We start from the raw sequence: 23379 nt of genomic DNA on the forward strand, positions 1-23379 counted from the left end.
GGGGTCTGGAGCACATGACTTATGAGGAGAGGCTGAGAGAACTGGGATTGTTTAGTCTCCAGAAGAGAAGAATGAGGGGGGATTTGATAGCAGCCTTCAACTACCTGAAGGGGGGTTCCAAAGAGGATGGAGCTCGGCTGTTCTCAGTGGTGGCAGATGACAGAACAAGGAGCAATGGTCTCAAGTTGCAGTGGGGGAGGTCCAGGTTGGATATCAGGAAAAACTATTTCACTAGGAGGGTGGTGAAACACTGGAATGCGTTACCTAGGGAGGTGGTGGAGTCTCCTTCCTTGGAGGTTTTTAAGGCCCGGCTTGACAAAGCCCTGGCTGGGATGATTTAGCTGGGAATTGGTCCTGCTTTGAGCAGGGGGTTGGACTAGATGACCTCTTGAGGTCCCTTCCAACTCTGATATTCTATGATTCTATGATTCTATGAAAGAAGTATTTCTAAGCTTTTCAGACAGCATTTTTGTAGAGAACCATGTACATCTTAGTTATACATGCACAGTAAGTATACCACTGAAAATTTTTAGTGCCACTTTTAGTAGAAATAATGATATATGATGACACATCTGTCCTCATAGTTGAAGGAGAGAGAGAGAAACCTTGCTGGGGGAAAAAAATGTCCATATGCAACACCTTTGATGCTATATTATGACTCAAATACTTTGGCCTTAACTGAATGAAGTATAATGTCTATCGATATCATACAATATATGGTAGCTTAGTAAAATCATATTTTTGTCAAGCAAGTGTTGATAGCCAATAGAAATTAATTAGCAGTGTTGTTGTAGCTGTGTTGGTCCCAGGATATGAGAGAGACAAGTAGTTGAGATAATATCTATTAGTGGACCAACTTCAGGGGGTGGGTAGTATGAGCTTTTGAGCTACCCAGTGTTTGACAGCTCATACCTTTCACCAGCAGAAGTTGGTCCAATAAAAAAAATTACCTCACCTACTTGTCTCTGTCAACAGAAAATGTGTTATGCAGCAAGATCTAATAAAGGCTAGTCAGTTGTCATTAGAAGCCATCTTATGGTGCCTACAAATGTGCAAGGGACTCCACAAGAAACAAGTACCTGTGCAAAGAGTTTACTATCAAAGGCCTCAATTCCACCAACGCTTAGGCATATGAGTAACTTTGCACACATGAATAGCCCCATTGTAATACATGCAGAGACGTGTTTGCAGGATGGGCCTGAATGATGAACATGGATGGGAGAGGGAAGTGAGGATGTAATACACATCAGACATAAATTAAAGGACAGGTTTAGACATGTGTGCGCTATGTGGCTCAGATATCTGTGTCTTTAATTTCAACAGCCATTTTTGGAAGGATGGGCTGCAGAAATGAGATTTAGGAATGTCACTGGATAAATAGATTTTGGAAAACTATTCAAAGCATAAATAGGTGAATCTCAAAAAAAATGGTTTTGAGCTGTAATTCAGTGAAGTACTCAAGTTCAAGGATTATTTAAAGCTTTCCCAAAATACACAAACCTCTTGGGGCTAAAAAAAAATTGGCTAGGAAATGTCATACAAATAGCCCCTTACATACAGTTTGAAGCCTAAGGCTTACCTAATTGCAGAAGTGCACGCAAAAAATTAAAACTATTTCTGTGCTTGCCATTCTCCATACTCGGTTACCATAGGATTGGAGCTCTTCTCTTAGTGAAGCTAAGAAACTATGGAATTTAAAGAGCTTTTGATGGAAGAAAAAAAAATATGTTTCCTAGGAGGATTTTCCTAAGCTTCCACAGTTCTCTAATTGTAACTAGCCCTTGCTACTTTTAAGCGTTACAATTTATTACCTTTTTTCTTGAATTGAATAATAGGATAATCTGTACAAGCTGAAAGGCATGATCTTAACAAAAAGGCCAATATAAGCAGAGCAACTGAAACAGTGATACAAGACTCAGTGATTCAGTTCCAGAATGAGAAAATTACTCGTTTCAAACCGTGGTTTTCTTGCAGTATTTTTAACACAGGGATTTTCAATTTTAAGATATTTTATATGCCTTATCTACAATGCAGTGGGAGTTTCATTATTCAGATCAGCCTCAGTGTTATGACAGGTTGATAATCAGTTAAAGTACTATGAAAGAGAGGATATCCAGGCTATTCCTGCTTCTTAATAGCATATGATGAAACCATATCCTGAATGACTAAATACCTGGGTTCCACAATTTAATACGGTATCTGCACAGAATGCAGTCCACAGCCTTATTCTGTGGCTTATGAACTATAGACAGTCATTTAAACAATTGCACTCGACATGCTTTAGCATTCATTACATTTTAATTTGTCACATTTTTATTTACACCTTGCTAGTTCTTTCTTACCATTTTTAGTAGTAAATTTTTTTTTGGTAATAGTAAACCTAGGTACATAGACTTTTTAATAATAAAAAATTACTCTCTAATACAGGAAACACCTATGTATGTGCTTAACTTTAAGCACATGGGTAGCCCCTCAAAGTCAATGGAACTATTCATGTGCAAAAAGTGAGGTACTTGCTTAAGTATTTGCAGGATCAGGTCTTAATTTTAATAGTTTGGGTTTTTGCCTGTTGCAGCTTTGTAAAATTCAAGTAAGTAATGGCATTTACAAATTAATTTGTTATAAAGTTGCAATAGCACAAATAAGTCTTATAAAGTCTCCCCTTAATATAAAATTAATGATTTTTTAAAAATGTGATTTAGATAATGATTTCAAACAGTGATTGAAATTGCCTTCATTTAAATCACTCCATTCTGTGTTAGGATTTGGCCCATTATGATCATGAAGATCAGTGATAATTTAATTATGTTCTAGAATTTTGAAAGTTAATTGGTACCTATAATATATATAAATTGTGTATACATTATATACTTGTGATCAGAGTTATCTACAAATATTTAGTTGTTAAAATCATGGGACTCATTGATTAAAAAAATCAGCCTCAGATTGATAACGTCACAAAGACTTCCTAATTATGTTAATGAGAATCAGGTGTAGTAGCTAGATTGCTCTGTTCAAACTGTAATTAAGCCATATTGACAATGCTGAGCTCCACCGAAGGTCAATTTGTCCAAAACATCAGCAAAACTTTTTAATTGAATTTTAAGTGTTTTGAAAAAAATTGAAAGCATTTTTATTTCTATAAATAGTTTTTCACTAAGTTCAGCTATGAACTGAAAATTGTTTTATAGGATAAATAGGGGGAAAGAGCATGCAACAGAAAATGCAATATTGGCCTCTTGCAACAAAGTTGAACTGAAGCTGTATACTTCGTTTTCAGATGATTCTTTGCTTGTATGAAAAAGGGAAGGGAGGAGAAGGAGGACTGTGTGATGAAGAGGAGTTAGTAATACAATGATGACATGCTTGTGTAACCCACACACCTTCTGGATATGGTGTTCTGTCCCATCTAATGGCACCAAGACAATTTAAAGAGCGAGAGATTGAGTCTGCTTAACAGCCAGTTGGCTTTTAGCTCATGGGGTAGAGGCTCATACACTAAGCTCCAAAGCTCCCCGGTTCTATCCTGCCTGACGACGACTGGCGTTACACATGCACTAGTATATCTCATGAGTTTGTGTGGTGGGCTGCTTTATTTCATTGTTTCCAAGAATGTTGTAACATTCAGTCCTACTGTTATCATTAATACATCTCCATGATGTGAAGTGAGAGAGTTATCTCTTGAAACACATTTATTATTGCTCTTTGAGGAGGTTATACTATGGGACTGTTCCTTGTAAGTTTCCAATCACAAGAGGTGTGCTGTGGGAAAGGGGTCACCATACAAAAGTTTGAGAACCACTGAGTAGAATTTCTCCCGGAAGTCAGATTAAAGCAACCTTTTAGACAGATACCCAGTCTCAGGATTGTGATATAAAACCTAGGAGCTGCAGCAATAGACCAAGACCCCATTGTGTTAGGTGCTGTACAAACAGAACAAAAAGCTTACAGTCTAAGATTACAGCTATTGTAAAACTGACCTAGCTAAATCAGTCTTTCCACATTTCAGGCTTGAAATCTTCTGAACATTGTTCCCAATAATACAAACCTAGAAAAGCAATCTTTTTAGAAATATTTTCAGCTTCAACACAAAAATGGAAAGGGCAACATATAGCAACCCTTGCCAAAATCTAATCATGATTACAAAGAATCAAAAAAGCAGACAGATTTAAAATGATGGATTGCCATTTTCTGTTCAGCTCTGAATAGCACTGGAATCGAGAAGTCACAGCACATACAAGGAAAAGGGAAAGAAGAATTATAAAATTATTATAAAATTTCATTTTGAGGTGGATATTTGCCAAAATGCGCAGACTACCATTTTCTTACCCTCATGGAGAAAATTCCAGTGCTAAGTAATTACACTTTTATTATTACAAACAAAATGAACTCAATCAGTTCCAACATCTGCTAGATCTGTCAAGCAGAGCACCATACATACTCTATTCCCACATACATAAAAGCTAATAAAAATGACAATTTTGGATTAAAAAATCATCCAAAACCTACAAAATAACAAAATATGTTTATTCAAAATCATAATAGCAGTTAAGAAATGTAGTCCCAAACTATGATTTATAGCTGATTGACCCTATAGTTAAAATACATCTTAAAATAGGATAAACTGATAAGGACAGATCACAGCTTGCATTAGGCAGTTACAAGCTGATTTGAGAAGCCCTGGGCTTCAGTCAATGAGTGATATGCTGTGTGCAAGAAACAAGGACAAAAACCAGCTGAACCTAAAACTACCCTGTATTATGTCTAGTACGATGTCAGTCTTAGTTAATGACAGCTGCACCTGAATTCCTCCTCTATGATCCAGCAATGGACCCACTGTAGGCTCCCAAATCTTCAGCTGTCACACCACCTGGTGTGACAGAGTGCTAGGTAGGAAACCCCGAGTCAGCTCTCTGTTCACAGCAGCTCCAATCAGGCATAGCGGATTGGGGCTGACAAGGCAGACCTGTGCCTAATTTATGGGTGGGACAGGACAAAAAGGCTAATGAAGCCATTAGCCAGAGCCCACAAATAGGCACAGGAAGGAAGTGAAAAGGGGGGAAATCAGGCAGTGCTAGGAAGAGAGAGATTGCTCTCTCCCTGCTTGTAAAGGTGCTAGGTTTGCTGTGAAGGTGGTGGGACTCAATTATAGATAAACTGCACAGGGTGTTGAACCAACACAAGAGTCTTTGTATGGTTTGTTGACAGAGACAAAAACAGAACCAAAGAGGCCCTGTTACGCTTGGGTAGAGACCTGGGTAGATCTCTCTTCTTCCTCACTGGAGCATTTCCAGACTGCACAGCCCCGGCTTACACTGTGATATCCCTCAGCAAGACAGACTGCCTAAATGGCCAGCATCTGCATTTTGCTTTCTCTTCCGAGACTAATAACAGTATAATTGCCAACAGTTTTAAGTTACTACACGGTACTTTCTAAGCAAGCACATAAATTCTTAAGGTAAAAGCATTATAGAGAAAACATTAAAAACAATAAAGGAACCTACAAACATGCTAATAAGCTTATCAGAGATCACCCTCTAACTCCAACAAGGACTCTGGTTGGTGATTAGTCCTTCAAATCCCACACAAGGGTTTTGCCTGTGGTCACAAGTTCATAATAGTTTCTACTCAAAACTACCAGACTGGACCAAGTCAATGCCACCCCTCCCCCTGCCACTTGGACAGGTGGTTGTAGCTCTCTGGAGGCATTACAACCCGAGTAAATTTGCCTAACAACTGCCCATCGTTCTTAGTTCCTAGAGGGCTGTGATCAGTTTTCCCCAGGGAAATACATATATTATAATCCCTCAATAGCACATAAACATTTGTATTTTAAATTAAACAAATTCCTAAAATACTTAAACTGAATTTAGTAAGGCTTAACTTAATTCAATAGGTTTGTTGAGGATAGTGCCATACCTGTCACAATGTCAATATCACTTTTATACATACTGCATACTTCGCTGATTATACCTAGTCTGCACCAAACACTCAGGTAACCAACATGTATTTAAAAAAAAAAAAACCCACCCAGAGCCTAGTTTGTGGACCTTTGAGCCTCTCAGCATTAAATAATATTGCAACAAATATTTATATATGTGCATATAAAATGCTGAACCAGGTACTTGTGTTCTTACCTAATATGTTTATTTCTGTGATTCCATTTTATATGTTTATTCACAAGTGCATGTTCCCCCTGGAATGCACAAATAAACCATTAAAAACAAGAAGCCCGGCACAGATCATATAGAACTACAGCATCAATCATATAGAACTACATAAGGAACATTAATTGTTAGACAGAAACAAACACTTCCTACAGTACCAGTTTAGCTATTTAATTGTTTTTTTGATCATGTTCATAAGTAAAAATGCTTCATGAGCGTGCCCTGTGAAAGGTGGTGGGACAAAATCCACTCTCTATCCAGGGACAAGTCTTGAGACTACCCCTCCACATTTGCTATTCTAGTTTGAGAGTTGGAATAGTAACAGTTTCTACTCCATGTTGCTCATACAGGCTCTACGTTGCTCACAGATATGGACTCAGTGGCTGCTCTCCAGTGCTCCCCTGAACATCAGCATATCTGGAGCTAACAGAGTTCTCCTTACCAGCAAACAGAAGATAGGAAGTAGTTCTATATAGCCCTTTCAATCTTGTTTTCCACCCTATTTCCTCAGGCAGGGCTATGAGATGATACTCATAAAATACAGAGTATTGCCTCAGTAGAAGAGTACTGAAAAACATTTCCACAAATTTTAACTTAAGAATCCTGTTCAACAACAACATATTCCTGTGCATTCATGATAAGGTTTAAATAAGCCAAAGTATTCATTCCATAGAGATCTAAAATGTTCACATTTTGGATGATTCAGGAAATAACAAATGCTTTTGTTATTAAATCAAATTGACAAAAAAGGGGGATTGATTAAATTACAGAAGCTGTATGGAGAATTAAGGCTATTCAAAGTAATTTGGACACAGACATCTTGAAATTACAATTGTCAGTTTAAAAGAAATTTTTGTTGCTAGGAGACTATAATCACAAGATAGCGTCTGTAATAAAGGTAAACGTATATGGGTGGTTCAAGAAATAGTAAATGATTGAATGTTAATACACCCAACAGATAATAAATATATTCAAGTAATCAAAGACTAGATGAAAAATGTATTTTATATGTTAGAAAAAGCCAATGCAAAGTGAAAGTCTTTAAGGTAAATCTAACCAAAATGTATTCTAAGAATCTGAATGGGCACAGATACTTCTTGATTAGAAGTGCACACAAGTTCATAAAAATAAATGAAGATAGATTAAACTGGTATTGTTATAGAGATTAGAGATTTATACAGCTGTTTCATCCTGTGGTGCTGCACCAAGCTTTGTCTTCTTAAGGACAGATGACCTAAGTGTAGGGCAGGTCAGATAACAATATTTCTGTTTTATGAAATATTTTGATGTTTGTTTTAATTCTACATTGGAACAGAAACGAGACCCCTCAATTTTTGTGTGTGAGAGAAAAAAAAACATGAGAGAAGACCCAACCCCAGAATATCCAATAGTCTAGTGGTTAGGGCACTCCGTTGGGGTATGAGAGGGACAGATTCAGTCAGAGAAGGGTCTCGAACCTGTATCTATCATATCGTAGAAGAATGAGCTAGCTAGTACCAGTAGAGCTAGTTAGGAATTTTTCAATAGTTTTTCATGAAAAATGACATTTCATTGAAAATAAAACAGATCATGAAACAGACATTTCCTGACTCCCTCAAAAAAAAAAAAAAAAAAAAAGAACTAAGGAAACAAAATTTAAATTGTCAAAACATTTCCTTTTGACATTCTCTAAACTAAAAATCTGGGGTTTTGGTTCAAAACAACTTTTTTTTTTTAATTTAAGCTACTTAGAATGGGAAGAGAATCTAAAATGACCCTAACATGGGGTGGGGAAGGGTTTTCAGTTTGTGATTATTTTTGAGATTATGACTTTTCATTCTGATTCAAAATGGGAAAAATTTTGGACTCAGATATTTTCCCTCACAGTTCTATTAACACCCATTCTATAGAGTTACTCTCTCTCTCGCTCTGAGGATTGTGGGAGTTAGGCTGGGAGTGGATGTGCTTTGCTGATCTCTTTGTGTTTCTGTAGGGGTAATGGGATTTTGGGCTTCGTGAGGGTTTTTTTAAGTTTTGTGATTGCTGTGAGTTTATCTTCAGGATTTCTTTCGTTTTAGCAGGCTTTTTGTCTGCATAGGCAGTCCACAGGACAGAGACCTCAGTTTGTTGTGGATTCTGAAGGTTTAACCCATGGCCATGGGTTGTGGATTTTGTCTCCAGTCTCTGTGTCTGCGGAGGAGTGTGTTCTAGCTATGGGGAAGGCGACTGGGTTTAAAAATGTGAGGTATGCCTCCCACATGAGCAAGGCTGTTGTGTTTGTTGCCATGCTTAGCCTTGTTGAGCAGGTGGTTGTGGAGGGGATTATTGTGTGGGATGTTTTTGTCCCTGTAGTCCTCCTCTCAACACCTGCTATTCAAGTCACTAGTACTAATGTTCCTCCCTTTTTAGGAAATGAGCAGCTGGCTAGCGCCTTGGTGAACTATGATAAGATGACTAGCCCTATTAGGGTGATTCCTTTGAGCTGTAAAGCCCCAGAGATTTGGCATATCTTTGTCCTTTCATAGACAAATTTGTAGATTATTAAAAAAATGCTTCCAAAGTTTTAAATCCTGAAGTATAGGATTGGGGAGTGTGACTATATTGTATTTGTTGCTACTGAGGGCATGGTCTGTGTTCGTTGTGGGATTCTGAGATATTTGGTTAATTAGTCCCCTAAGAGGAGGCAAACTGCCTCTGAGAATAGTGACCCTGTACCTCGGAATGTGGGAGTTTCTGAGATTAAAGCACAAGGTGGGCTGGCTGTGGCAGAGACTGGGTCCTAAGAGTCTCCAGATATCTGTGGGGATATTTCTGAGAGGTTAGTGCCCCCCTTGCAACCTGGGGGAGATGACATTACTGGTTCTGTGGGTCCTGACTCAGTGGCCTCTCAGCCTGAGCCCAACTGCGAAATGGAAGCTGAACCAGTTGCTATGGAACTCAAAGCCGCAAAGCAAAAAATGGCATATAAGGAAGAGGGAGCTATAGTTTCTCCAGTTCCCCTTCACAGGGGGCTGTGAAATGGGCTAGTTTGGTCAGTGCAGTTAGGAAGAACACTGTTCTCCAGTCTCTCTGAGGTTTCCCCCCTTTGAGGTCAGTAGCAACTCAGTCGGAGGGTATGAGGGATGACAAACTCACAGATTCTTTGGGTCCTGAACTGGCTCAAGGGGATATATTCTGGATACTATTTGGTAGGTTTCTGGATGAGACAAAAGAGAAATGTGGAGCAGAAGTGGCAGATTGGTTTCTTAACTTTAATTTGTTTTTGTTGTCTGCTCAGTATACTATGAGACATATGTTTTTGTCTGAGTCTGACAAACAGAAGCGTTACAAATTGAAAAATACTCTGATGACTAAAGTGTGTGTCTCTTTGACCAATGGAAATGTTGGGGATTCATGGATCTAGGAGAATTTGGTGGTTTTATTTGAGGGGTTGCTCAGAAGCTGGGAATGGATGACAGGGGATGGATCATTTGATGATTACCTGTTCTGTACATTCCCTTTGGGGCACCTGGCATTGGCCACTGTCGGCAGACAGGATACTGGGCTAGATGGACCTTTGGTCTGACCCAGTATGGCCGTTCTTATGGGGGTCGGGGGGGGGGGGGAAGAGGAGTTCTATGTCTGTCTTTTTCTTATTTTTTCTGATGAGTATTAGTCTGGTGTATAATTTTATATGTGGCTCTCTGAATGTGAATGGGTGCAGGGACATTAAAAAACATATGGCTCTTTTTGAGTATCTGTCCCAGAAAAAGGTGGACATTTCATTTTTGAAAAGGATGCACACAGATGCAGGCAACCAAACTGATTGGCTGCTGATTGGGAAAGGGAGGTTCTTCTGAGTCATGGCTACACAGGGTGGCCATTCTCTTTGCGTACAGGGTGAAGCCTGATTCAGTGGTTATACAGGAAGTTGTTCCAGGATGTTTACTGATAGTTCAAGCTACTTTTTGATCAATATAATTATTTTTTTTAATTAATCTCTATGCTCCTACTGCAGGGAAAGTCAGGCTGAGTTTTTTCTGACCTGGGGTGCTCTTTTGACAAATTGTTTGACAAGTAATATTTTAATTTGGGGGGGGGGGGAGGGTGATTTTACTTGTACTTTTAATGCGAGATTGGATAGGAATAATTAGAACTGCATCCACTGTCTGCTCAGCAACTTGCAGCTTTTTTTCAGGCTTCTAACCTGACTGATGTGCGGCAGTCTATCTGGTTGAGTGTTAGTGTCAGCTCTTTGTGGACCATTTGGACAGTTTTAATGTTTTTAGGCACCATTTTTGTTTACTTTCCAGTAGTACTGTCCCTACTGGGATTTCAGATCAGGTCTTACTTGTGTTGTCTCTTCCTTCTAGTCAAGCCCATAATCTATATTGGCATTTTAACATTCACCCTTTTCCAGACTCTCTATTTTTGGGGCGCCTGAGTTGCCTCAAAGGACTTTTTTACCTCTTGGAGACAATGGTGAGTGGTGTGTAAGGTTAATATGACATGTTTTTGGCAGCAATACACACAGCAGACAATCCTGTAGCCTTCGTTGGAGTATGGAGAAGTTAGAGTTGGAGTTTGTGGAACTTGAAAAAGGCTTTCATGGTGTAATGAAGTTGGGTTGCATAAGAGCTTGAAATATTTAAAAAAAAACCCAGCTCTTGAAGGACCTGTTGGATAGCAAAGTTCAGGGTGCACTGGTTAGGGCCCAATTTTAGCTCCTTTCTTAAATGGATGCAACTACTCCGTTTTTCTTTGGCCTGGAAAAGAAAAATGAAGAGCAGAAGATGTGTCCATTTCAAGATGTTGTCAGACTGAGTACTTTCAGATCCTGTGTAGATTAGCAACTTTGCTGTGGATTTTTTCGTTTTTCTTTTTTTCTGCAACAGAGCCTATGCATCCATCATTCCTGTATATCCATCTGAGACTCGGTGGCTACTTTTTGGATCTTTCTAGGAACTCAACTTTGAATGCTAACAGAGTTGAACAGGACCTGAAATTCTCAGAATACACTTCTGTTCTAAATGACTTTGCTCCAAGAAAGGCATTAATGGTTTGCTTATTGAGTTTTGTGAGGCCCTTTGGATCCTTCTTGAGCCTGACTTGCTCCAAGTCTTTTAGGAGAGCGTTAGAGAGAAGATACTGCCATTCAGTTATTTTCAAGTGGTTCCTATCCTGTTCCCCAAGAAAGGGGACCTTGGGGAGGTGAAGAGTTAGAGACCTGTGTCCCTGCTTTGCTCCAACTATAAACTTTTTTCAAAGGCCTTGGCAAACAGACTGAAAACTGAGATGGATTTGGTCATGCACCCTGATTAGACCTATTGCATCCCCAACAGGTCCATTTTTTTATACTTTTCCTATTGTTGGATGTAATTTCAAAAAAATGCTTGCTTTGCATGTTGGGTTGGTTTCCCTTGATCAAGAGAAGGCTTTTGATTGTTTAGATCATGGATATTTGTTTCTCACCCTTTGTGCTTTTGATTCTGGGCCCAGGTTTGTCTCCTGCAGTTAGAGTGTATATATATACATACATATACAGAGAGAGAGAGAGAGTCTACTTAAGGTGAATGGTATTTTGAGGTCCCCCTTTCCAGTCTGTAGGGGAATCTGATGTCTGGGTTATTGTATGTTCTGTGAGCCTCAGTTATGTTGCAAAAGAGCCTTTCTGACCTTTCTCTTCCTGTTCAGGCTTGTACTCCAGTGAAAGTCACTGCACACGCTGACGACGTAACTGTGTTTATTACTCATGATTGTGATGTCCAGCTTTTGACTGAAAGTCAGCGCTCTTTTGAGCAGGCTTCTTCAGCTTACATAAATTGGAGGAAGAGGGACACACTCCTGCTGGGGGCATGGGTGATCTCCCACTCCTGCCAATGAGGCTACTGTGGAGCAGAACTGGCTTTAAAGCACTTCGGAATTATGCTGGGACTGGATGATATTTTGGGTCAGAATTGGGAGGGAGTTATGGAAAGGTTAGAGGAGAGGTCGCAAAGGTGGAAGTGGTATTTTCCTCAATTCTTCTTCTGAGGGTGGGTGTTAGTCATTAATAATTTAATTGCCTCTATGTTGTGGCATAAATGTTTAACTGTTTTGCATCTTCCTCCACTCTATTTAGAAAAAGTTCAGAAGATTCTTTTGGACTTTTTCTGGGATGGTTATCATTGGCTGAAGTAGAATATTGATGTATCTGCCCATTGTGGAAGGGGGTCAAGGTCTCATTGATCTTTTGAGCAGAGTTGCTACTTTTTGGTTACAGTCTCTGCAGAAGCTGGTGTTTGTGGATGAACCTGTTCCTTGGATGCAACTGGTCTTTGCTTTTCTTCAGCAGGTGGGGGGGTGGGTTTTGATAGGGAACTTTTTTGGTGGACCCTGGGTGCCTCAATTTTGAGGTGTTACCTTGTTTTTAATCAAAGCCTTTTTAATTCTTGGAGATTTTTTAAACAGAGGCCACAGGATAGGCAGCGGGAGTTCTCAAGGCTACATACTGAATCCTTGTTTATAACCCAGCCATGAGGATTCCAGTCTTATTTCTAGGAGTCTTGTCTCTTCCCTTATTGCAGCAGGTGAAACAAAACTGGTTCATTTAATTGATTTTGCTAATTTTCCCTGGGTCTTAGTGGATATCTTAGCTGTCAAGCTTGGTTTTCATTTCATTCCCTGGATTTCTCGATTTTAATCAGGAAGTGGAATCAGCCTTTCCTGGGAGCAGTATTGCCAGGCTAGACGGTTGCCTCCTTGTGGGAGCCATTCCTGATTATACTAATGTTTTTATTTTCTTGTCTATTGTTCCTGCTGTGGATTGGGATGTTGACAAGCCGGGCAGCTTGCATGCCTTCAATTCAATGGGTCTTCTGAATTAACTTTTAATAGCTAAGGCCATAAGTCACTGTATATGCTTGTGGAAAAGATTAATCATTTTGAACTTTTGTTGATTATCCCAATATGATATGGAAAAGACAGCTTCTGGGCACGGACTCCAGCCAACCAGCGTGTCAAGCTGCATGCAAGCCTCCAATTACGAAGAGGATGGGTGATCTCCAATGGAGAATTCTTCATGGTGGTATCGTCACAAATGTTTTTGTGCATTGTTTGACTCCAGAGAGGTCCATGTTGTGTCACTGTCTTATGACACTGTTTTTCTTACTTGTTCCAGGTTACACCCATTATTTGTTTTACTACATGGTATTTCTCAGGTATTGTCCCTTGATTTTTCTCCAACTGTATTTATTTTTGCTATTAAGTATACGTTTACAAATAGATCTATGGTATGCCTTGCAAATTTTATTTTGGGTCAAGCAAAGATGGACATTTAAAAAAAGTAAATGTAAATTATTTGATACTGGGGTTGCTAAAGTTCTTCAGTTTTTTAGATTTTTAGTGGTTTTACACCTTCATTTGGAGTTCAGATATTATACTCATAAGCTATTTGGATCAATTTATTCAGCAGTGGGCTATTAGAAATGCACTTTGTACTGTTTGGGATGGGCAATTATTTTTGAATTTGTAATATATTTTCTTGTTTTTACTTCTTGTGTTTATATACTGATTTTATTAAAAGTATTTTAAAAGTCAAAGACTCTCTGGCCCAAAGATTACACTGCTCTACAGCCAAAATGCTTCTGAAATAAATGTAGTCAAACTTTATTAATTCTGGGTCACTGAGAATGAAAATAATGCTTAAAAATGGCGGAGGATAAGTGAGTTATAAAGGGAAGGGATCTCAATTTCAACCAGAAATGACTAAAATACATCTTTGACTGGAACTATGAATAAATCTATGACTGGGTTTGGACAGTACTTGCTTTTTAGGCAAAACAATGAATGATGCAATCTGAAGCTGGTATTGCATCATACATGATATGAATTGCATCATGTTATTCCTAGAAGTCATGGATGATGCAATCATAACGAAGCTTACATCACTCTGCTGAACAAATTGCCCTATATCAGCTCTAGAAATCATATAGTGTCGTGCTCTCTTATTTGTTAGTGTTTGATTTTGCAAAGGGACACATTTTTGTTTAGCCAAAGTGAGCAGAGATGCCTTGTACTTGTGTGAACAGTGCAGATAACTTCTGCTATGTTTGTGGTGAAGTGACTTTTGCATCACAAAAGCGCAGTATAAACATTATGGTTAAGAAAGCCTATCACCTTTATTTTGGCTGCAAAATTGGAGATCAGGACAAGAGGTGGGCCCCACACATATGCTGCAACACTTGTGCAACAAATCTTCGCCAGTGGTTGAACAGGAAAAGGAAATCTATGCCTTTTGCAGTGCCAATGATTTGGAGAGAGCCAACAGATCATACCAGCAATTGTTACTTCTGCATGGTGCCTCCAGTTGGGAAATGTGTGTCAAAGAAGAAAAAGTGGACTGTGCATTAACCAAACATTCCATCAGCTATAGGCCCAGTACCCCATGGAGAAGGACTGCCAGTTCTTGATGCACCAGAATCATTCTCACTTGAGTCAGACGAGGAAGAGGATGAAACTTCTGGTTCTGAACCATCAATGTCACAGGACCCACATTTTCTCCCATCCTCCTCCTCTGAACCACACCTCATAACACAAGGTGAACTGAATGACCTTGTCAGGGATTTGGAACTACCCAAGAGTAAGGCAGAGCTGTTGGGCTCCAGACTACTGCAGTGCAATCTCCTGGCAGGTGATGTTAGGGTTTCCATGTTTCGTGACCGTCAAAAGGATCTTGTCCCATTCTTCTTCATGGAAGGTGATCTTGTAGCCTGCAACAACATCAATGGTGTGAGGGCAGCCCTCAACATCGTTCACGATCCAGATGAGTGGAGACTGTTCATTAATTCATCGAAGACGAGTCTTAAAGCTGTTTTACTGCATAAGGGCAATGTTTTGCCATCAATTCCAGTTGGTCATGCAGTCCATATGAGGGAAACCTATGACAACATGAAACAACTTTTGAGGTGCATAAACTATGACCAACGTCAGTGGCAGCTTTGTGGCGATTTGAAGGTTGTTGCTCTCTTGCTTGGTCTACAGACTGGATACACAAAGTACTGCTGTTTTCTCTGCGAATGGGATAGTCGTGCAAGAGATTCCCACTACATCAAGAAAGATTGGCCACTCCGACAGTCATTGGAGCCTGGAAGGAAAAGTGTTCAGCATCCACCACTTGTTGAATCAAGGAAGATTTTGTTACCGCCCTTACACATCAAGCTGGGTCTGATGAAGAACTTTGTCAAGGCCATTGACAAAACACAAGCAGCTTTCAAGTACCTCCATGAAAAATTTCCAAGGTTAAGTGAAGCTAAGATAAAGGAAGGTGTCTTTGTTGGTCCTCAGATTCGTGAACTTCTTCGAGATGATGCATTTGACCATGCACCGCGTGGCAAGGAAAAGACGGCATGGAAAGCCTTCCGGTTTGTGGCAATAAATTTTCTCGGAAACAACAAGGCAGACAACTACAGGTTGTTGGTGGAAAACCTCCTCAAGGCATACAAAAGCCTTGGTTGCAACATGTCACTAAAGATACATTTTGGACTCTCATCTAGATTTTTTTCCCACCGAACTGCGGAGCAGTGAGCGACGAGCACGGCGAGCAACTTCACCAGGACATTGCAACAATGGAGAAACGCTATCAGGGCAAATGGAGCCCATCAATGCTTGCAGACTATTGCTGGACAGTGACAAGAGATGCTCCATTTAATGAATACAAGAGACAAGCCAAGAAGTGCCGAGTAGACACTGAATAGGACTAAACTATGTACATAATAGTTTTTTGCCTTTTGTTTCATAATACATTTTATTTATATAACCCTTTTGCTGATTTTTAAAGTGTTACATAAACAGGACAGGTGAAATATTATCATGTAAAGCAACCATAAACACATGAAAAGACCTAGGTTTACAATTTATGATTAAAACTCTACTATCTACACAATATACATAGACATAAAATGTAAAAACTTAAATATCTTAGAAACAGTAACCAATCAGTTGTTTTAATTGTCATATTTGAATTCAGCACATCAAAATACATAATAAATAGCACATTTTATCTCTGAAGCAGACGACTTCTCAAAAATTGTAGACCAGTGTTATTATTTACACAAAGTAGAACAGCTTCACCAGGAGAGACTGAGATACTGATTAATAACCTGATGGTTAGGACACTTTTCTGCCTGATTCAGAGTAGGGCATTGAACCCGGTTCTCCCATATGCCAAGTGAATGCCCTAACCACTGGGCTATGGGGCTAGCATGCATCTGTGAAATCTTCCCAATGAAAGTTTCATCAACACATACATTTCCTCAATGTTTTGGTATTGAAAAATTAGCATTTTCCAATGAAAAATATTTTATTGTAACATTCACAGCCGGTTCTACTTTAGTGACTTCATATTTACGTATAAAGGATTAAAAACATTTATAAAAACAAAAAAGTATGGTGGTACTCCATTTACAAACCAGAAAACTTCAAAAATGGACTTAGCAAAGAGGGGCGTACCATTATGTTAAAGGAACACGCAGCATGCTAAGCTAGCCAAGGAGCCAACCACCAGGCAGGATAGCCCCCGGGAAGCTTTGCAAAGGCTTATCTTAGAGTGAATCACAAACAGTGAAAATACTTCAGTTCCAGTGTATTCTTACTGGTCGACATGAGCCTTATGAACAGGAAACTGGTCAATGAATCACCATCAAAGCGAAAAAAATAAAGCTACCACCTTCAACAAATAGCTTGTCACCAGCCTGGACCCCTTTGGCTGTTCACCAACAACCCCTCATTCTGTAGCAATAGAGACACATTACAGGTAAAAAAATCTAGCTAACCCTTTCTATTAAGCCCCTGTGGGAAGTCTGTGCTGATATTAGACCATGATTAGAGCTGTAATACCACCTTGAGGTAATATCACTTTGAACTGAAGTTCCTATCTTTCTTGAGCAACCAGCCATTCAGAACCTTGAAATCTGGCTGTAGTGTTTATTCACAAACTAGTTTGACTCGGCAAATACTTTTGTATACATTCTTTAGCCAGGTGATGAATGAGTTATTCTAGGTTAAACTGCTTCTTGTGAAGTAGGTACCCAAGTTATGAAAAAGAATGTAAATAACTAAAGTATATAATGCATGTTTTATAAGTTTCACTTCAGCTGTGTCTCTGCCATTCATCCTTCTGGATGCCTCACAGTTCCCTTTACACCACCCTACTTACTGCATACACAGCCTGCATACTCGCTCTATTTCTCCTACTGTGGTGGAGAAAGAAAGGAAAAGAGTCAGACGTCTGACATGGGAGACATCTAGAAACTGTCCTGTCCTTAGCACCCCAACAGTGTTGGAGGATAAAGTACAGTAACAGCACTTTTATGTTTCCTGCAGTCTGTAATAGCTCCAGAGGTGCAGGGAGACGCTCCCATGAGAAGGGAGTTGGAGACTGAGGAGTAGAGAAAAGAAAAGGTTCAGAAGAGGGAGAGGAACAGCAGAACCTGCCTGGAAACAGCTGTTCCCTAGCTGGGTTTTAAAGAATAAAGGTATGGAACACTTCACCAATTCCAGCAACTTCTTCATGGAAATCTTGTCCTAGTCTATTGCCAGGACAAAAAAAACCACTCAGTGCTCTTTCTATCCCCTAACACAGACCTAAAACCTGGATGACCAGGACACAGGAAGTCTGAAGATTCTGGCAATCAGCAGAGTTGATCTGCAACAGCTTTCTCAAAAAGCTTTTCCCAAAACAGGAGATTCAATGCAGGCCAGGAGTTGGCCATATCATTAGTGTGCTGTATTGGGTTTATCGAGGAGGGGCTGCACAGTGACTTCCTTACCTCTTAAAACAGAGGTACAACCCCAAATTACTAATTTAGAGGGACTCAGACTGTCCCCTTCAGAGTTCTCATTTCCCCAAAATAAATAAATCTCTACTCCCTGTGAAACTCCCACCTCCTCAGAGTAGTACTGTACAACTCCACCACCATCACAGAAGAACATCCCCAAACATGGATCTCTCACCTCTCTGGCATAGCGAGAACTAATCTCCTTGCTTGTAAAACATTGCTCCACAAAATGCAAACATCAAATCTCCTCCATAGAGCTCACACCTTCAAAGAAAAAAGAAAAGAAAGAGAACCACCTCTTTCATCTTCTCGCCACCACTAAACACTTCTTTCTTATTTCAGCAATCTTAATCCTCTTAATCCCAATTGAGCAAATTTTACTCTTAATAATATCCCCTCTCACTTTTCCATCCACTTTGTAGTAATCCACATCATAATCCATAACCAATAGATTAATATTTTAAGCACCACTCAGATCTTCACTATCCTTTTGTCTACATTTTAACAGGCAACAATTTCCTAATGGAGTTAAGAATGTCAAGGATGGACGCTTTTGCCTGCAGACGAATAAAATGAAGTATTTATGTCAAATAGATTCCCCAACTTTACTTGCTTAAAAAAAGAACAGACTGTTCTGTGGCCCAGGAGTGTTTAATGAGCTAGATAATGGGTTATTTTTAAAGGTTACCCCCCCTTCTAGTGGTCTTGTTGTAGATGGGACTGAAACCCTGCTGAGTATGTTATGGCCAAATCCTTATTCAATGTTGACCCTATCCTTACATTGACATCAATGATATGTTGATGATGATTTTAGGATCTGGCCTATAGTGGGCAGCATTAAAGGAACACCAGCCTCTTCGGAATCATACTTGGTCTGAAAGTTTCTTACCTGCTATAATTACAAGTAACACTAACAGAAAGAGGTTAGAGAGAAAAAGAGCTTCTCTATTTTTTCAAGTTGCTTTCTTTGCTAATTTGACAGGACTTTGAATATAGTCTGTTTCACTTTCCCCCTTGCATAGTCAGCCTGTTGTCTCTGTTATATCTGTGTGCCTTAGGGGAGAGTTGCAGACTGCAGTCTCAGAGCACACCCCCTTGTGGCATGGCATGGAACTACAGACATTTCAGTTCCCTTCTGGTTCTCCCAATAACTTTTCTACAGCTCAGAATAGGGCAAGTAACATCCCCCTTTCCTTAGGGTCTAATTTATCAATTTTTTTTAATATAGACTCTTTTGAGCCTTCAGGTCCAAACCTTCCTTTTGAGGGTCTCCAATTCACTTTGCTCCAGGGCTTCAGGTACCCAGTACCCTCACTCCCACCAGTTCCTTCTGACCTGTGGAGTTCTGCCAGTCCCACTGAAGCTCCTGGCCTACCTGGAGAGTCTTTCAAATAGGTGTCCTGCTCTGGCCCTGGACACTCACACTTTTTTTCCTTTGGGTTCAGGGAACTCACAACCCTCCTTCCTGGGGCTGTACTGTGATTCAAGCAGACTTCCCTAGCCCAGCAGTTCAGGTCCCCATTCCAGGGACTTACTCTCCTGATTCTATGCTCCAAGCACAGTGTTTGACTGTCACACACTCCCTCCTCCCCAGTCACCTCACAGCTTGGTTTTATCCTGTCATTCAGGAGGTAGCCATTTTATTAACACCTGGCCCCCATTCCCAATTTGTCTGCTGATCCCTTGAACATTTGTTTTCTTAAAGTGACCATGTAATGGAACTGGGGCTGGCCAAGCCCCACTGGCCTTTAATGGGAACAAAATCATCCTGGTACAAGAAGAAAAAATTAAAAAAAAAAAAAGTAAAATATGAACCATGTCAAACTGACAGTGGGATACAAAGAAACTACTTTAAACTTAGTTTTTCAAATTAAGTATAGTTCAAATGTGTCCCCCTGGAACATAGTCATTTAAAGGAATAAAATGAAGCGGCAATATTTTATGGACTGCTATGTAAAATGAGAAGGTGTTTATCTGAAGAGGAACAGTCTATGCCCACACTGTCAAAATAATAGTTTCTAAGATGGTAGGAGCTTCTACTGCCAATTTTTTGGCCCACAAACACTCTAATGTGAGCACAAACTTCATTTGTACATAAGAATCAGATAATTTTGTTTGAAAATGTAGCCCTAAAGGCTTGTTCACATTTGAATAAACTCTTATCTTAGAGCACTATTTAGTATTCCTTACTCACTTGTTAATCCTCAAAATGCCCACTGAACTCAATGGGAGTTTGAGTGACTAAAGGAATGCTGAACAGGGCCCTTAGAGACTGTTAAAAATACTCTGTACAAGAAATTATTACAGGTTATGTTTGCTGCAAGGCACTGTGTTTGTTTTTCTATTATTATGAGGAGAAATCAACAAGCAAAGCTTAAACCTTTCAAAGGAATGATGCAATGATGCCTTCAGTAAATGCATGTAGCGATAGAGGTACATCTATCATGATTATTGGTTTATCAATAGTATTCTTGATGTACTGTTTTGTACATGGACTTTTAAAATGCAAAGCATGCCAAAAAACATTTGAAAGGAATAGGGAAATCAACTACTTGCTGAATTCCTTTTAAACATAAATGTACACACAGGCTTGCATGGCTTTAAAAACTATAATCTTATTTCATTTTAGTAAGTCTTGCTTATTTTCCCCCTCCACATTTTAGTTTAGAGAGTAAATAATAATCCTGGTTCCACTGAAGTGGGAGGAGCTTGCCACTGACTGAAATAGGGCGAGGATTTCATTCCAGGTTCTTCCAGGTGAGTAGCCTGGTTTTTCAAATTGCTGAGTTACTGTAGCTGGCAGAAATAGACCACTGTAGAACAACTTTGGAAAGTGGCATGTTGTCTAGAAAGCCAATAAAGTGTCATATCTTTAAAAAGAAGTAATTCTATCCACTTGAGACTTAAAACAGCTTTTCTAAGAAATGAATGATATTATTTCTATTTTACTGGGGGGGGGGAGGGAAGAGAGAATCTGAGGTGAGCATGACACTTCTATTTGTTTCCTTTTCTATATAACTATGCATGAGTAATGGTCTCTTTTAGGCTCTGATCTACATTACAGTTTCCAGTGAGTCAACCTTCCATCCTATAAAATGATACAAATAGAATTCAGGGAAATCATCTATCAGCCACTGTAGTTGTTTAAGGATTTAATAACTGTGAGTGATTATTTGTAACTATGTGTATGCATGCAAATTCAAAGACAACATAAGCAAGAATATAATTTGTTTCTTGATTTATGATATTATTTTCTGGCAGTGCTTCAACATACAATGCATATATGGGCAAGTGGGACATCAGGTATGCAGAGTTGCTGACAGCAGTATGGTCTGTGGTAACATGATTTCTTGAATAAAGGACAGTGGTAAGTCAAATCTATCAAAAGTTATCTCTACTTTAATATTTCAAAATGTCAAAGACACCACCAAAAACACTCTGGGAAAAATAATAAAACTTTGCTCTAAAATTTCTGTTTATTGGTATATATTTTACTAAGAAATTGCTTTATAAATCTTGAACTTATGGTCTACAATTCAGGTCACACTTGTTTTGCTCACTCTCTTAAAAGCATCATTCTCGCCAAAATGTTTCCTTGGAGTTCTCAGTATTTTTCTAGGTAATTATTTTTGTCTCTATTTCCTGGTAGAGTGGTTGAGTTATATTCTGGGCATATCTGTGGAATGCAAACACAGCAAACATGCATAGCACACCAAGAGGAAAAAATATCAAAGAAAAAGATTCAATTTGCTGCTGATGAGCAGTATGATTAACAAATTCAGTGATGTAGCAATCTTCTTTTAGTGACTATTACCATTTAGCATTAGAGTCACTCTTCTGAATGTACATATGTACTGGATGAGTGACCTGTATTAATTTATCAAATGTAGAGTTTAACATGTATCATTCACCTTCTGAAAGCATTATTCCATAAAACTAATTTACGTTTGCTGGTTATCAGTAACGTTCCTGGGGAATTTTATGTGTCCTGAAATTTTGGGAAAGTGATGATATTGGTGATAATACAGTACAAATACAAAAAGAATGCCATCATATGTACAGACAATATAATCTTACATTAACTATACTAACATATAAAACTCAGTGCTGAAGTACCTCTATTTCTCAGCCAAATTTAACCTTTGAAGTGATTATGATCCAAATAGCTATTGTACTGTACACAATAAGAATTTGTATACTACAGTTGTAGCTTTTACTAACAAATCTGCCCAATCTTCCTTCCCAGATTCAAGTAGACAGTCAGGAAAAGAAAAAGTAAACACATCTAACAGAAATTTAAGCATGGCAGGTTAATGCAACGTGGTGGTCACAGTAAGCCCCTGAAAGACTGGTCTATTTTGTTGCATATAAAAATACAAAGAATTATTAAACAGTGTTACATTCCATGACAGAGACAATGATTGTGTTGAAAATTCAATCAGGTTTCCTTGTCAGTCTAATAATGAGAATTTTAACATGCTCCTGCCAAAAATCAGTGAAGCATAGTATTGCATTCAACAAACAGACTAAAGCTAGAATCTAATTCTCTGGCTCAGAACAGAAAATATCTTAACTGTTACACTTTGGTTTATTTTTGTCTGCATCCTATACTGAATGAGTTAAGAAAAATAACATTAAAATGGATTAATGAGGAACTATATATTTTTCAAATTCCTGTGCTTTTCTTTTTATAGTCTAGCACATTAACTTACCCAACAGCATTGCACTCACTGCTAATGAAAAGAAAGCAGGCAGTACAAATCTTCTTAAGCCTCCCGTGGCAAAAAAACTATTACAGAAATGAATAGAAGAAAGTCTCTTGAGCCTTTCCTTTGCCTGCTTGTTTTACAAAAGGCAGTTAGGATCACACTGAGAAGTGTCAAAGCTGAATAAACCACTAGCAATTGGGTGTATACCCTTTCGGCAGTTAGTCCTTCATAGATGATGATTCGACTTTGTCCAAAAACCAATATGTGAGAAACAATGCAGAATCTACGAGAGACTGTAGCCAAGCTTAAAACTGTAGACAAAGAAACAGTTTGCTTCTAAAGGTTTGCAAGGGAGGGCTTGTCACAGAACATTAATTCAGGCAGCCTGAAATTACATCAAACCAGTGCATCTAAATACTGTTAATCTGCAGCTTTTCTCGATGCATTTTAAGAGCAGTTCAGCTGCAGTGTGGTGGAGCCTCTGGGCTTATAGTGTAGCTTAAGAACATGGGAGCTGTCTGCTCTCCCATTTCACATTAAAATGCATACTTAGCACTTAGAAAAGCATGTTGCAAAATATATTTTTCTCATGCTATGTTAGGAGCTGCAGCTGAGCATCTAACACTGGATTTTAAATAGTATGATTTAAAATTACTCTCTATATACTGTACATGTACTTTTATCTAAAGGAAATGAGTTTTAAAATGATAAAATATGGAGAATTCTCTT

General features: G+C 39.0%; 1 protein-coding gene across 3 annotated transcripts in view; it reads right to left on the bottom strand.

The window, feature by feature from the left end:
• The window catches only part of ZNF385D (zinc finger protein 385D), a 622231-nt gene that overhangs the window by 333625 nt on the left and 265227 nt on the right, over positions 1 to 23379 (bottom strand). Inside the window, exon 1 of one of the 3 annotated variants that reach the window (XM_034760772.1) lies at positions 22654 to 23098. The exons of the other annotated variants lie outside the window; for them this stretch is intronic. Coding sequence (XP_034616663.1) covers positions 22654 to 22663 — 10 coding nt within the window. The 5' untranslated portion in view covers positions 22664 to 23098. Of the gene's footprint in view, positions 1 to 22653; positions 23099 to 23379 lie in introns of those variants that run through there. 3 annotated transcript variants of the gene reach the window in all.

This window comes from Trachemys scripta, chromosome 2 (genome assembly GCF_013100865.1).
Source record: "Trachemys scripta elegans isolate TJP31775 chromosome 2, CAS_Tse_1.0, whole genome shotgun sequence".
Taxonomy (NCBI): domain Eukaryota; kingdom Metazoa; phylum Chordata; order Testudines; family Emydidae; genus Trachemys; species Trachemys scripta.